This window comes from Erinaceus europaeus, chromosome 9, assembly GCF_950295315.1.
Source record: "Erinaceus europaeus chromosome 9, mEriEur2.1, whole genome shotgun sequence".
NCBI lineage: Eukaryota > Metazoa > Chordata > Mammalia > Eulipotyphla > Erinaceidae > Erinaceus > Erinaceus europaeus.
In genome coordinates this window covers 21,733,419-21,749,712 of record NC_080170.1, presented here as the reverse complement: position 1 = coordinate 21,749,712, position 16,294 = coordinate 21,733,419, and the positions used below count along the sequence as shown (strand labels likewise).

General features: G+C 46.5%; 1 protein-coding gene across 12 annotated transcripts in view; it reads left to right on the top strand.

Annotated features, from left to right (window-relative positions):
- Positions 1 to 16,294, top strand: part of MED12L (mediator complex subunit 12L) — a 300,870-nt gene that overhangs the window by 34,318 nt on the left and 250,258 nt on the right. For 8 of the 12 annotated variants that reach the window (XM_060197499.1, XM_060197496.1, XM_060197495.1 and 5 more), the window contains exons 4-6: positions 1,662 to 1,853; positions 3,460 to 3,492; positions 7,292 to 7,451. In XM_060197499.1, coding sequence (XP_060053482.1) covers positions 1,662 to 1,853; positions 3,460 to 3,492; positions 7,292 to 7,451 — 385 coding nt within the window. The remainder of the gene's footprint in view (positions 1 to 1,661; positions 1,854 to 3,459; positions 3,493 to 7,291; positions 7,452 to 16,294) is intronic. The other 4 variants (XM_060197504.1, XM_060197497.1, XM_060197503.1 and 1 more) reach the window with 1 other exon arrangement.

Here is a 16,294-nt window from a genome sequence, read left to right as displayed (position 1 = left end):
GCCCTAACTAAAGTCGTACTTCAAGGCTAAGGAAATGAATGGAAGCATTTTCTGCACATAGTTTTATCAACACAACGTTATGCTGTCAGTTGTGTCTTTTTCTACTCTCAGTAGACTTTGTAACACAGCCTAAGCTATGTATGTGTTGCAATTTGTGTTCTGTCTTTTGTGGTGAGATATACAAAACACAGTGTGAATTGTTGAGCCTTCTAACTACGCAGTTCTTTGGCTTTTAGTGCAGTGACCTTGTCGCAGAACTATTACCAATATTCAGCCTCATGACTTTTTAAAAATTTATTTAACTTGCCTTCACTCAGATTCTTGAAGGTAACTTTATTTGGGGTTTGGATAGCTGAAAATGAAGTTTCTTAAGTTGAACCTGAGCTTTCGCACATTGCCTGAGGGAATGCAAATTGGTGTAGACATGATGGAGGGCTGCTTCGACGTGCACACCCTTGAGATTGACACTAGGGGGAGCATTGGGGCCATGCTGCCTTTCCTTCTCTCCATCTGTCTCTTTACCCCACTCTCTTTTCTGTCTGACACAATCAGCCAGGAGCCTTGGAGCCCAGTGATGACTGAAAAAGTTGTGCCTGATTTTCACCTTGGTAGAAAAAAACCAACTAATTAGTTACAACTGCAGACTAATTGTTCATTGATCACGAGCAATAAAGAATGTGGTGATTCCTGTTTGCTTTATCAGGGCAAGTGCTTTCAGTGCGGTTGCTACTGTCTTTACCTGTTCTGAAGGTACCTGGACTTACCAGGAAATGTTGCTTGCTGTATGCTCGGTGATTCCTAGGGAATAAAATGTCATGCTTTGATGGGATTGTTGGAAATTCAAACAGGTTTCCTGTGACTTCACTGAATTGCTAGTTTTTTTCCTTCTTTTTTTGCTCCAATTTTAATCTTGGTCTTTTCTCTCTCAATTTGGTTCATAGGAAAGCAACACAGTAATTCCTCTGTTCAGAGCAGGAAGCTCCATGGACTTCCTCTTGAAACACTTGCACTCATGAAACTGGCACCCCCCCCCCCCCTTTCGGTGTTGAATACCTAATTTAATTGGGCCTTTTGTAATTGGCCATTTAAATAAATTAAATTCCTTAAGATTTTGGTATTTAAAAGCACTGAGCATAAATACACTTACTACTTCCTTTCCAAAAACAAACAAAAACAAAAAACAAAACACAACCATGTGCTATTGAAATGAAGCAAGGAAAAGAGTGATTGTTACCATATAATTGTGTGTGAGGCTTTCTGCTCCAGTGTGCAGCACAGTGGAGGAAAAGGGTTTTCCCCAAATGGGTGCGTCCTATGAGGGGAGAAAGTGGAGCTGAAGATTCCGGCAGCACCAGCTCTCCTGTATTCAGGATGAAATTCATCTTGTCTTAGCAGAGACTCTTTGAGGCTTTTCTGTCTTCCCCTTGAGCTGCTCTTTGCTGGTGGAATAGCAGTGCTGGGGGAAGGGCCGGCCTTGCATTAGGATAAGGAAATCAGAGCTCTGCTGGTTGAAGGACTTAGCATACAATTTTATCATCTGTTGGGTTGCTTGAAGATTTTCATTTATTAGTATTAAAACAATAAAAATGAAACAATGCTGTTTTTAACATACTCGTTCATTGTCTTTCATGGTTTCTCCCTACTTTCTCCCCTTTTTACAGATTGGAGCTTATTTTAGCAGCATACTAGCTGAGAAACTAAAGCTCAACACTTTCCAGGACACCGGAAAGAAGAAACCGCAAGTTAATGCTAAAGACAATTATTGGTTGGTCACCGCTCGGTCCCAGAGTGCAATTCATAGCTGGTTCTCTGACTTAGCAGGAAATAAACCACTTGCGATTTTGGCAAAAAAGGTATTTAGCGTTTCTTGCTTTGTTTCATTTGAGATCATGCTGGGATCTAGGCTTCATTTCCCCAGTTTTCTCCCAGACTCCTACCTCAGTGGCTGGAGTGTGGCGCACACACTGCTTCCTGTCTGTGATTGGTGCCCCCAGCAATGCAGCTACACAGGTGCCGTCTGTGGGCAATGAAATGAGTGTGGTGGGATTTTCAGTTTTTCACAGGGTCAGAATGTCTTAAAAACAAACAAACAAAAAAACCCAAACATCTATGACCCAGGAGGTGACACAGTGGATAAAGGTTTGGCCTCATAAGTATGTGGTCCTGAGTATGATTCTTGACATCACACATGACAGAATGATGCTCTGGTTCTCTCTCTTATTAAGAAATATTCCTTTAAAAAAAAAAAAGAATAGAGCAAAACATCATCCACGTGCTTTAAGCCAATTCTTTCCTAACCAGCAAGAAACAGATAGTGATTCTGTGTGTGCTTGAAAAACTTCTTGGGCAAATTTTTAGAAGAAAATGTGAAACTTTCTTTGTAGCTCTTAGCCTTTTGTTCAGGACAGGATATGTACGTGGCAGGGTCTTTTTTTTTTTAATTTCTTTATTGGGAAATTAATGTTTTACATTCAACAGTAAATACAATAGTTTGTATAGGCATAACATTTCCCACTTTTCCATATAACAATACAACCCCCACTAGGTCCTCTGTCATCCTTGGATCTGTATTCTCCCCAAGTGGCAGGGTCTTTTTAAAATCATTGTCGCCCCCCCCCTCCCCCCCCCCGCTGCCGGCTCCTTGATGACCGTGTAGTTACGTGGAACACAGTGCACATTGTGCATCATCTCCGTCACAGCAGATCTTTGTCTCTGATAGTTTCTCTTAAAGTAACAGACTTTAAGTCTGGGAAGTAACAGACTCCACAGTTTTCTCATCCAACTGCTCTGAACTGATCTTTGTGGTTAAGACAAGAGCTGGAAACCTCCTCCAGAGTCTTCATTTCCAATTCTTGTATATTGCTAGGAGCCCCTGGGTCACTTCTCACTTTCCTGAAGTCCTTTAGTTTAAGAAGTGCCCATCTTCTGTGCACAAACCTGTCTGGTGCCAGCCAGCTTAGAGGAGCTCTGAGCTATTCTGAAAAACACCCCCTGGAGCTCGTCTGATGTTACTTGGTTAACTCAGTGAGTGTTAGAGCCTGGTGTTACCTTTTGCATTATCTCAGTGGTTCCAGACCACCAAATTCCTTGAATGCACTGCAGATCTACCTCTTAGAATTCAGGAAGTGCCTCTGAGGGGCACTGCACTTCTCTTCTGGGGAGTGAACTGTGGCCTGTGAGTTGCATCTCAAGGCCACCGTAAGTCCGAGGGCAGACACCCATTAATGTCCTCTCTCGGCCTGTAGCCCACCTTTCCCATTGGTTCATCCCATATTATAGCATCTTCCTTTTTCAGTTTTGTTTTTCTTTAAGTTCCTGGGATGCATTTTGAGAGTATTTTCTGAAAGTGAAAACTGAAGAATTGAGACTAGCTCAAGGGGCGTAGTGGTCTCTCATCTTTTGAGGAAGTCACTAAGTCATGCTGCGGTGTATTAGCCACTGTTCTTCTCTCTTTATTAGGAGCTGCCTCTGGCCAAGCCAGGTGTTCCTCAGGTAAGCCCTGACATCTTGACATCTCTTTGCAAAGCTAAATATATTTTTGTTACAGAGCTGTTGAATTGAGCCTGGAAATCCTCATTTCATGGGCATTTCTAGAATCCCAGCTCCCCTCAGCATTTCATTGTCTTGATAGTGGAAGTACTTTTAGAGCAGGGAACAAGAGACTGTAATGCTGCTCAGGTTAGAGAGCTCAGATACCATTTTTCTCTTTTTCTTTTAGCTTTTAATGACTGAAACAAAACACCTAAAATCATAGCTCTGGATTTCAGTCTTGTACCTCTTCTCAGACTTGACCTTCGCCTCTCAATGGGTCTTACATTAAGAGCAGGGTCTCAGAAGACATCCTTGTTGACAGTGGTTTTATCCAAAGGGATATTCTGAGTTCCTTCTGGGCATGAAGTGATTGTTATTACGAACTTTCACAAAAGACTTTATCTTTGACCTCTTGGTGATTATCTTCTTATCTGCCAGGCTAGCATGGGGGTGCCTCTTCCTGGGCGCATACTCTTGGGGCTTCTGGGCTGGAGAGAACTTGACCAAAGCCAGCCTGGGCTGCTACTCACTCAGCGACAGGAGGGAGATGACTCAGAAACCAAACACGTGGTGAGACAATGCAATGTCTTTATTGATCAGAGAGCCAAGGCTTTTAAAAGACAGACCTGGAAGTGGCAAGTCAGAAACAGAAATGACTAGAAAAGGGGCAGAGAAAGGCAAAATGGGGCTGGAAAGGTAGGAACTTCCTTAGCTACTGTTGCGAGGGTTTTAACTGGTAAGGATTAATAATACCCTGGAGGCAGGGAGGGTCTTGAGGGTAGAAAGAAGATAGATCAAAGGAATGGAATGAGTGGGAATCTTTTAGGCAAAGTAATGATTATGTAGATAGGCCATAGTATCAGGAATGCAGGGTGCTTTGTGAGCCCTGCCAAGCTCAACCACATCCGCACAATTTCCTGACATTATCCATGACAGTTGTCACTTTGGCATGGATTAATGGTCAGTCCCAGCCACCAGAGCACAGCTGTACGGCCAGTCTGAGATGCTATCAACAGTGTTCTTCATTATGATGGCCTTGTGGCCAAGAAGCACCACCTTCCTGGGATTCTTAGCCTTGCCGATTTTGACAGCAACTTGTCAGGGCCTTCAATAGGTCAGATAGCATTTCATTTCTGGTATTCCTCCTGAAGTGACTTCCTACAGAACACTTTCCCTTTTCCTGCTGAGATCCTGATTCATCCTCCAACTCTGGTTGAGAGTCCAGGAGAGTTTCCTGCAGGGGCTGGGTTAGCATCTGGAGCCTGGTTTTCTGTTATTCTAGAGTTCCAGAGCAGACCCAGAATGGAGCTCCACAGAGGAGGTCCACAAGGGGCCTTTCTAACTTAGCCCCGGGAGCAGCTACATTTGGCAACAGAGACTGCTGCCTCACCAGGACAGCCTTCTGGTTACCCAGCCCTGCCTGTGTTCCTTCCAGGTGACATTGGTAACACTGGGCCCAGATTTTTTTGTCCCACTGCTGTGACTGGGGGTGTTCATGGTGGCATGAAAGCTGGGGAAAGGTGACCCCTATTGTGGGTTGAGAACCATCACCTTCTGGGTGACTTGGTTTTCTTTCAGTACTTAAGCCTAGCCCTGGCCTGATGTAGAAACCAGACAGCTGCCCATTGACTTTTTGGGTTTAGTGACGTTCAAAAAAGCTCCTGGCTTCTGTGCTGTCAGATGAGTATCACCTTTGCAAGGAAGTCTTACTAGAATAGTGTAAACAGTCTCTTCCTTCCTGAATTGGCCCACACTGGAAATTTGACAAAAATCATCAACTTCTGTCCCTTCCCTTAGTTAAAATCACCAGCTTCACATCTGCTGTTCAGAATTCTGAAACTCTTGACCTGGCACCCCTTGCTTCTCTTTGAGCTTTACCCCTTGCTGTTAAAGCTTTGCTTGGCTTTCTCATTCAGGCATTTCACATGCTAGAAATGATCTTTTCTTTTCCTGTCATAGAGAACCTTGTAGTGTTCTGTAGGAGATACTGTTGGTGATGCTTCTTTGGACAGACTAGTTGTTTATTTGCTTTATTTTGGGTGTGGGGGGGCTGATCTAGAGTCTTTTGTGACATCTGAATGAGAGGCCAGCTGACCTTGACCGTTTCCCTCTAACCTCTGGATGTCATACTGACTGTATGTCCTAGTGAAGGGCTTAGGTCTTGGGGTGAATGTTTAAGCCTGCATTTTTCTTGTCCTCAGCTTCAGCTATAAGCAGTAAACCTGGAGCCTTGTGCCTCGTCAGCTAGAAGTTCAGGGTGCTTTCTTGTGGATACGTGGTATTGAGATCTGCACAGAGGAACCTTCCAGCTTTGTCCTCTGTGCCTTTCATGTTCCTACTTGCTGTGTTGACGCAGCACAGTTGGATCTGTCGTGGAGATCAGGCTCTAAAGCCGTCACCTAAGGGAGCCACAGGATATATATGGTCCTGGCTCTGTGAATGGGCCCCTGAATTAGAGTAGATGTGCAAACTGAATCTTGCCAGTTAGTCAGCCTGGTGCTTCCACATTGAACATGAGATGGATCACCCATTTTCAAAGGGTGGTACAAAAAAAAAAAAGACTTTAAAATTCTAGGGAACAGTCATATCTCTTGACATGTACACAGTGCCCCCAGATCTACTCCCTAAACGAGGATTCAGCTAACAGAAAGCTGCCTCTCTGTACGCACCGGTTAACTGATTGGGAGCCTTGATTCCCATCACAGAATCACAACAAAAGCAGGGGCCTTCTAGAAGGTCAAGACCCCAGGTGGAAAGCACCCAGCCAGCCTGGAAGAATCATTGGAAATGGCCACCAAACAAGAAGCACCCTCGCTGTGACAGATATGATTCTCCTGCTCTGCCATGCGTGTGAGGGGCGAGGATTACTTCCCGTTCCCGTACAGTCTGTAAACGCAGAGTGCAGGGAGCTGGTCCCAGACAAGCAGGGGTGGGGGTTACTCCTGGAGTGGGTGCATCCTAAGCCCCACAGTCCACCCTGTCTTCCGCCTTCATGTTTTCTTATAGCAAATTGACAACTGTGTAGATGAGTGAGCTATCCCGGGGATACTTGGGAGTCCAGGAAAGTGGATTAACTTTCTAGCTGATGAGGGGTACGTTGGGACGCTCATTTGCTAAATGGCACCTTTGTGGTCTGGAAGAAATAATTAACTGCCTCAAGTGCCTACTTTCAACTAGTGAATTAATTAGCTAGATATTTACAACTCAGTGTTTTCTAGACAGATTCACTGATCCATCGTTTCAGCCTCCTTTACATTTGGGGGCAAAAAGCAGTTTTAGAAGCGTTCTGGAGATTGTTACTCAGAAGAAACATCATTGCCAGAAAGCTTTTGCACAAAGAAGTTCTCCTTCATGAAATTCAGAGCATGGGTGGTTTCTCACTGTATCTTGTCCCTTCTAATTTGGAGCGAAACTCCTCAGAGGACCGTCACAAAACCAACTTCCCTGTTTTGCTGATCATGACGAGTGTAATCTTTAGCATCAAAGAATTTGGAAAGAATTTGCTTTTAGGGCTAGGAAAGCCCAGCTGATAAGAACTGTATTTCCAGCATTCCAATCATAGTTTTATTTCTTTCTCTTTAGTAGTGAACTTATACTTGAAATGTTTTCCCTCCTGAGAACTGCGCGTGCCACTCCATCAAAGCAAGGCTTTCTCTCAGCCAGCAGGCGGCTTTCAGAGCCGTTTCTCTGGGTTCTCCTCTAGACTGGCCTCAGAGTGAACTTGACGTGTGGTTATTATAACTGTCTGATCTCTTTCCAGGTTCCCATCCTCAGTAAAAAAGAAGATGTGTTTGCATATCTAGCTAAATATTCCGTGCCAATGGTCCGAGCGACGTGGCTGATCAAGATGACCTGTGCCTATTACTCTGCGATTTCTGAAGCTAAAATCAAGAAACGCCAGGCTCTGGATCCCAATTTGGGTAAGTGTGCTCATGTGCCCACATTATTCTTCATTGAATCTGCCCATCGCACCCCCATCCCAGTGAGCCACTCCCCGTGCACACAATCCAGTGAGGCAGGTGCCGGGGAGGTCCGAGGAGAGGGAAGCTCCTGCCTTTCTGGTGTGAGGAGAGGCTGGTGCTTGTTGGCTCTCTGCCAGCATCTGGGGCCCATCGACATGTCCTGTCATGACCACTGAGATGCCCCCCACGTCTGCACCTGGTCATCAGGGTAGCCTCCTCCCTGCCTTCCCTGCTTTGACTTCTGTTCCTACCTGCTCCTGTGATTTGTTCTGGCCTCTGCTCACTTACCACACCAGTCTCCGCGCCCAGTCAGACCTGACAGCCCCTTCTTGAGACAGTTAGAATGAAGATTCACCCTGTCCGGCTGGGGCATTGCTCACCCAGGAGACCACGTACCTTGTTGATGAGACTCCACCTGCATTTTCTTTTGTAAGACAATGTAACACATAGTCTAGGTGGATTTTTTTTTCCTCTTCATGTTTTGTTTACTTATATATTTACTGGGTAGAGACAGAAATTGAGAGGGAAGGGAGAAATAAGAAATAGAGGAGAGATGTGGTCCGGGAGGTGGCTAAGGCACTAGACACTCAAGCATGAGGTCCTGAGTTCGATCCCCGGCAGCACATGTACCAGATTGATGTCTGGTTCTTTCTCTCTCTCCTTCTATCTTTCTAGTAAATGAATAAGATCTTAAAAAAAAAAAAAAAAAAAAAAAGGAATAGAGGGGAGAGAGACATGAAGAGAGAGAGAGAGACAGACATGGAGCATTTCCACTCTTGAAGCTTTCCCCTGTAGGTGTGGACTGGGGAATCGAATCTGGGTCTTTGTGCTTGGTAATATGTGCCCTTAACTGGGGCTATCACCTGGCCTTAGATTCTAGGTTTTGACTCCATTTATTTACAAGGTACTCAAATTCACTAGGATTTTTCATGTTGATTAAGAGGTTCAAAGGTGAAATCCTTGAAGGTCAAATGTCTAATACATAATTTCTATAGTAGAATATAAAAGCTTTGACCTAGAAATGCTTAAGGCTAAAAAAAAAAAGGCTACACACAAAAATGTTCTTAAGACACACAATTTTAGGCCCTCGTTCGTGGTCTCAAGGTCTTAACACTTGGGAAAGCGGTTTGGGCTGGGTGACTTAGCCCAAGTCTTCCCTCAGTCTACACAGTGACCAGGATGCAGCCCGCAGCTACTAGTTCAAAATGCTGTCATTTACATTTATGTCCTGTTGTTTTCAGTCTTTTTATTTTATTCTTATTTATTTTTTAATAGTTTATTTATTTGTTTTTTTAATTGGGGAATTAATGTTTTATATTCAACAGTAAGTACAATAGTTTGTACATGCATAACATTCCCCAGTCTCCCATTTAACAATACAACCCCCACTAGGTCCTCTGAATCCTTCTTGGACCCATATTCTCCCCACCCATCCACCCCAGAGTCTTACTTTGGTGCGATATGCCAATTCCATTTCAGGTTCTACTTCTGTTTTCTTTTCTGATCTTGTTTTTCAACTTCGTTTTCAGTCTTTTTAACCTCAGACAATTCTTCAGCCTTTTCCTAGGCCTTGGTATTTGTAAAGGATTGTAGAAAATTCTTGGATTCATATCAGCTCATTTCCTTGCGGTTCAATTCAGGTTCTGCACTTTTAGAACACAAACAAATAAACAAACAGTAACACCACACCCTGGAAGCAATTTCGGGGCACTGTACCCCACTGTTCTAACACTTAGGAAACAATGACTTCGATCATTTGAGTAAGATGGTGCCTACCAGGTCTCTCCACAGCCAAGTTTTACTCTAAATAGTAACCATATTAAGGATGTAAGCAATTTATTTGGTTTACCTCCTCAAGCGCTATGGAACAGGCCATGGCCGGTGCGCCACTATGTTCCATTGCTGAGGAGCCAGAGACGACCCGAACTGCCCCTGCGGCTACAGACAAGACTATGACCCACATAGTCAACGACTGCCACCTCTCCAGATTCAAAGGAGGTCTCGAAACTTGACATCAGGCTCAACCTGACGCTGTTGACTGGCTACGGAAGAAGGCAAATGCTAGAAGAAGAATTTTATATTATATATTATGTTTACTTTATTATTTTACCAGAGCGCTGCTCAGCTCTCGCTTATGGTAGTGCAGGGTATTGAACCTGAGACCCCAGAGCCTCAGGCATTTGAATCTGTTCACATAGCCATTATTGCTCTCCCCCAGCTTTACACCTGTTTTATTATTTATTTTTTTAAAAGGTTTGTGGCACATTACATTCATTATTAGGTGACCCTGGGGAGTGAACCCAAGGCATCGTGCATGCCCCACACTGCTGAGTGGCCTCCCTGGCCCAATTTGTAGTCTAGATTTTTAGAGAGAAGGAGGCAGAGCTGGAGAAAGGGAGTCCCTGCAGGTCCCCTTGGAGCTGTCCGTGGAGCTCCCTCTATGTGGTGTCGTGGACTGGGCCCAGCACTCTGCCTTCTGAGCCCTCTCTCAGCCCTCTTTTATCTGTCTTAAAAAATGCCGACCGCCTGCTATTTATACGCGATGAAAAGCACATTTTCTTTCAGATATCTGATCTGTTCCCATTACTCTGTTCACCCGGTATCCCTATCCCTGTATTCTGCTGTCTCCAGCACCGCCTTCAGCTTCTTTAAGCAAATTATCCAGTGCATTTGGAAGCATTTGACTATGTCGACCAAGCGGTAATGTGGCAAGCTTCACACTCCCAGTAAGCAATAAAGCCAAGCAAGTACACACAGATATGTGTGTTGAATTGGGTTAGATCACACACACACACATCAGAAGATTAACTTGTAGTCATAGTCTCTGTGTTCTGGCTTTTAGAGTGAGAAGAATCACTCAGCACATTTGGGGCAAGATAGACTATCGAGTGTCACCCTTTTTTGGTGATGGTTTTATGACTTTCTTTGTCATGACAGCTGTCCTTTGGATTTGCAAAAGTGTTTTCAGCGAAAATGGCCTTTACTCCTTTGTGATAGAAACAGACATATGCTTTATTTCCCCTCTCCCACATTCAACGTTGGAAAAAAACTGCCGCTTGATTTCATTGACGAGTTTTTCCTGAGGTCAGTGGGCTTAGCAGCCCAAGAGAGCAGGCCGTGGGGAACAGTGTCGCACCCTCACGGCGGCGTAGGCGGAGTCCGGCGGTAGAGCACAGGGCTTCTAGGCTTGAGGTCCCAGGGATGGTTGCTTAGCACAGCATTGCCAGAGTGATGCTCTGGTTCTCTCTCTCTCTCTCTCTCTCTCTCTCTCTCTCTCTCTCTCATATAAACAAATAGATAAACAAGTAGATAAATCTGAAAATGTAGGTGAAGTGTGTTGCTGCTCCTCTCTTGGGAGCCTACCATCAGTTAAGCATATTCAGGTGCAGTGTCCACCCCCCCCACCCCCCCCCCAGTGAGAGGTGAGGGTTGGAGGGCACCTGGGTTTATGGGTGAGGGTTTACATGACATTTCAAGGAGATAAAAAAAAAAAAAAGGTCAAATCAAACCTTGGGGTGGGGATTTTTTTTTTTTTTTTTTTTTGGCCTGCAGGGTTATTGCTGGGACTTGGTGCCTACACTATAAATCCACTGCTCCTGGAGGCCATTTTTTCCCTTTTGTTGCCCTTGTTATTTATCATTGTTGTAGTTATTATTAGTGTTGTTGTTGTTATTGCTGCCGTTGTTGGATAAGACAGAAAGAAATGGAGAGAGGAGGGGAAGAAGGGGAGAGAAAGATAGACAACTGCAGACCTGCTTCACCACCTGTGAAGTGACCCCCCTGCAGATGGTGAGCCAGGGACTCGAACCAGGCTCCTTATGCCAGGTGGAAAACAAAACAAAACAGCAAAACACAACAACCACCAAGTTGGCTCTTAGACTGGCCACTCAGGAGGGCAGTGGTGGGGGTGGGGAGGAGGTGGTGCAGGCCGGGGGCAGACTTGTTGGCTGGAGTGGGGGCGCCAGTTGTGTCTGGTGGGTGATGGAGCCCAGTGGGGCTTCTCCCAGTCACTGCTGGGAACATACTCCCCAGTAAGTGCAGACCAATGGCAGTAGATGTTTCCACCGGGGGCAGAGTAGTCCTTTGTCCTGGGAACTTAAGAGAAATCACCCGTGAATACCATGACTGCCTATTCTGCAGGCTTTTTGAAAAACTGCTTCTTTTCATTTTATTTTACTTTGTTTTTACAAATAGAGGATGAAAGACAGATGAGAGACAGAAGAGAAACACTGCAGCCCCAATTCACAGCCTGTGAAGCTTGTCCTTGGCACGGTGCTCCCATAGGGTGGACAGAGGCCCAAATCCAGGTCTTTGTGTGTGCTGAAGTGTCTACCCAGTGAGCTAGCTCTTGGCCAGCTATTTCTTTTCTAATTTATGAGAGAGAAAGAGAGACCAGAGCACCACTCATCTCTAGCATGGTGGTGCCTGGGAATTGAGCCTGGGGCCCCAGGCATACAAGTCCTATGCTTCTAATGCTGGGCTGTCTCCCTGGCCCTGCTCTGCAGTCCTGATGATTCCATTTTGTGCCAGAGGGGCAAGGGCCTCAGAATTGAAGTAATGTTCCGGTTCTTGGGAGGGGAGTCACAGCCAGGCCTCTCTGCCTCATTGGAAGGTGCTGGTTGGGCTCTAGGAGCAGGAGGCATTTTAAAGGGACTGGAGCAGGCCTTGGCCTCGGGGGCACAGAGGAGCCCGGCTCTCAGGGGTTCTCTGGGTTGCACGCTGAGTCCCAGGGTGTCATAGAAACGGGAACAAGAGGAAACGGCTGGCCAGACAAGCAGCTCTAATTCCAGCGTGGAATGGCTGAGCATTCAATATGGTGAAATGTGACAAGACCTATCACAGGAATGAGTCCCTTTTGGGGGGGGGGGGGGACAGAAAGATTAGAAGGAGTTTAAAATGCTCAGTGGTTAAACTGCCCAGGGTGCTGCTCTGTCCGCCCCCTCCCCCTTGTTTCCTCTGTGCCACCTGAGGTTTTGTGGGCGTGGGGATTTGGGCTGGATGAGAGGCTTCTCTGGAGCCAGTATCCTTATCGCTCCCCAGAATACAAAGCAGCAGCAGCTCCCCGCCTCGCCCAGCAGATAATTAATTTGTGACATAGTCGCCGAGCCATTTTGGCCTGCAAAAATAAACCCCGCAAAACACATAATGACAGCCTGGTTTCTTATCTGAGCCGGCCAGCTTACTTTCAGTTCGAGTCCTTGAAGACTTTCCGCACTAACAGTTTTAATCCCAGGGACACGCTTTTAGTCCAGGTCGCCGCCACCTTTTCACAGTGGCCCTTCCATTGCATCTGTCACAAAGGTGCCGCCTGCCTTGCTTACTTGCTTAACTCACAGCACTGTCCAGAAGTGCTTGTGTCAGCCTCGCTTAAACTCATGAGTTTTGCGTGAACAGTTGGCTTAGAATGGTTAGGTGCCTGGCTTTCTGGTCGAAGCCATTTTCCAGTAGAAGGGTCAGAAACGGTGGGGGTGGGGTTCTTTGGCTCCTGCGGCTGCCCTGTCCCCCAGAAATCTTTATCTGAGAGGTTCTGGCACCCATTGAAGAGCCAGCCCTGGGTTAGTTACTTCACTGGGGTTGGCTAGAGGTTCGCATTCTTCTGTGAACATGAACTTTCTCTTATTAACTGCGATAAATAGCCTTTATTTTATTTATTTGTGAAACTAAAGACAGAGTATATGCCAAGTTTTTTTTCTTCAGTTGTCAGTTTTCAGAATGAGAATTGTATAATTAACACCTTTAGTGTTGAAAAGTCTTTATTTTTTCCTATCAAAATTCATCTTGGCTCCTGAGAGAGCTCACTGTGGAGCACATGGAGGTGTTGTGGCAAACTTTGGTGTTGTGGTATCTCTCTCTCTCTCTCTCCCTCCCTCTCTTCCTTTCTCTCTCTGTCAATGAAAGTATGGCCCAGAGTGCTGAAAATCATGCATGGTTGAGTCCCCAGTTCCACCACCACTGAAACAAACAAACACAAACCAATGTGGGTCATTGTCATAGTCTCAAGAATTTGTTTTGATTGATTGTTCTGTGTGAGAGAGACTAGAGCACCACTGCGTGGCCCCAGCTTCCACTCATTCACTGTTTGACAGTCGCCGCCCTCACGGAGCCACAAGTGCAGGTTGTCCTCAAGTTGACCCAAGGAAAAGGCTTTGAACCCTTTGTTCCCTGGATACAAGCATTTTGTCTCCCAGCAGCTCCTTGCTGCTCAGATGTTGTGCTAGAAGGTGATTCACAGAAGTGCCAACTGGATGGCAATTGCATTTCTGCTTTATCCTTTTTCCTCCTTTGACCAGAGCACCGCTCGGTTCTATTACTATTCCTGTGGGTCGAGCCAGAGACATACATCTGTGTGCAACTGCTGTGCCCTCTCCCTGGCCCAGTACTGCCACATTTGAGTTAACAAACACCACGGTATAGAGACTTCACTCCAACCGCCACTGATCAGGGAATGGGATTCGACTGCACAGTGTAACAAGAAAATGTAGTTGTTTTTTGCTGCACAAGTGGCTGGGGTTTTCCACCACCTGCTCTGTAGCCAAAGCTGGAAGAGACTCGAGGGTAAAGAACTAACTGCCTGATGTCACCGTTCCTGTGGCTTTGATGGCTCGGTGGAGCTGCTACTGTGTTACCCCCTCTCTCCCCCAAGTCCTCCCTTCCCTTTCTCTTCTCTTCTCCCCTAGAGCCTTGCGCCCCGACCTGGGAGAACGGCTGCCACACTTGGGGTCATCTCTCTGGGGACAGAGGGACTATGGCTGGGTCTCAGATGTTGAAGGCTGAGGGGACGTGTCCTCAGGGGTTAATTAATCCCAATTCCATGTTGGTGAAAATAATGTCCCTGATCTTCCCTGGAGGAATCACTCTCCAAAGCCCAGGCCATTGCTCACCCAGAAAGACAAGAAATCAGAAGGAAATCGGTAATGTCACACAGCTCTTTCATGCCCTTAAATTGTGTATATTGATATATCGTCGACAATTTCATTTGAATATCTGTATCTTTATTTTCTGTCCATTTACAAATTATGAGATCACGACAGCATCATTTACAGAGGAGCAGCGTGTGATGGCAGGTACCAGGGGGTGCCCCTCTGGTCCCCTGAAATGTGAGGAGAATGCTAGTGGTGGGTCTGCTCTGCTGGATAAGAAGTCCTAGATAGCTCATCTGGGCAGTGCGTTGCTTTGACATGAACCCCTGGCTTGGACCCAGCCTCTATACATTAAGGAATCTTCAGTGCTAGTGTCTTGGTCTCTCCTTTTCTCTGTCTCTCTCTCTCCCCTCCCCCCTATCCTTATTCTAGGGGTTCAAGCTAGATGCTGTGGCTGTTGGCTGCTGAGCATATAGGGGGTGAAGGCCCAGGACAACTGGAAAATCTCCCTTAGGGCAACATTTCACAAGTCCACACGGGGCCTTGCAGACCCGACCCAGAGCCGCACCAGCCCAGAAAAAGCATCCAGTGCTTGCTCCCCTGTGGCAGACACAGCCGGTGCCCGGGAGGCAGGTGGCACCATGGGAGCGTCCTGTCTCCCTCTTCCTCTGTCCTGGGCACTGGATTCCTCTGTCTTTTTCACCCTGAAGTGCTCAGCATAGTTATGCAGATAGTGACTCATAGAACCCTTTTCTTTAGGTTGCTATAAAGGAAATCCATTTTATCATTTGTGGAACAAATACTAAAACACCAGTGCTTGCAACTTCTGGGGGCATCAGAGGCCTCTGGCTATAAATGCAAATTTCTGGGCCCCTGAATCCCTGCGGGGTTCAGATCTGGAGTTAGGCAGAGCTTGGTGTCTGAACAGCGCCCTCTGGTGGTAGGTTTGTGTGCTCGCGTCTAAGGACCTGCATTGGACCTCTGCAGGTGACTCTCCGCCCTGTGCTGGGTCTGTGAAGGGCGTGGTCCAGCCTGTTCTTCTGTTTGTGTGAGTCTGTTGTTACCTGGCCCGCTAGAGTGCTCACTTTCTTGCTGCTGCTCTGTCCCTCTGGATGAATCTCTTTTCTTCTCTGTGTGTTCTCACCCACCACCCCAGGCCTCAGGTGCGCGCCTGCCCCAGAGTGGGCACTTAAGTCTCTGGTCTATAATCATGGCTTCACTTTCACCTTGATCACTCATCACCTTGGGCTCCTAAAGTCACAGCACTTACTGTCACTCAGTAAGTGGAGCCTGGAGGGAGGTCCAGTGGTGAGAACAGCATAAACTGTCTCACCAGATAAAAGCAGCCACTCAGGATTGGCACCACACACCAATGCTGTGCACGTGATATGTGAGATGCAGACTTTGGAGCTTAAAGAGAATCTTGAGAACGGCTGAGTGGTGGTGCACTTGGCGGAGTCTGCATGTTACCATGCACTAGGACCCAGGTTCAAGTCCCTGGTCCCCTGCTTCACAGGCGGTGAGGCTATGTTGCAGGTAGGGGTGTGTGTGTGTGTGTGTGTGTCTGTCTGTCTGTCTGACTGACTGACGGACCCACCCACCCACTCACTCACACCAGCCAGAGGTGGCCATATCTCTTGGTCTGTCTAGAATCTCTTTTCTTCCCTCTGTCTCTCCCTCCCTTCTTTCATGGTGATTGTTTTCTGCATAGACCCCTTCCTTTCTTTCCTCCTTCCTTCCCTTCCGCCTTCCCTCCCTCCCACCATTCATCCTCCCTCCCTCCTTTCCCTCCCTTCCTTCCTTCCTTCCTTCCTTCCTTCCTTCCTTCCTTCCTTCCTTCCTTCCTCTGCCTGCCCTCCCTCTGTCTCTTTCTTTACCAGAGCACTGCTCAGCTCTGGCTTTTGATAGTGCCTGAGATTGGACCTGGCCCTCCAGGTCTCA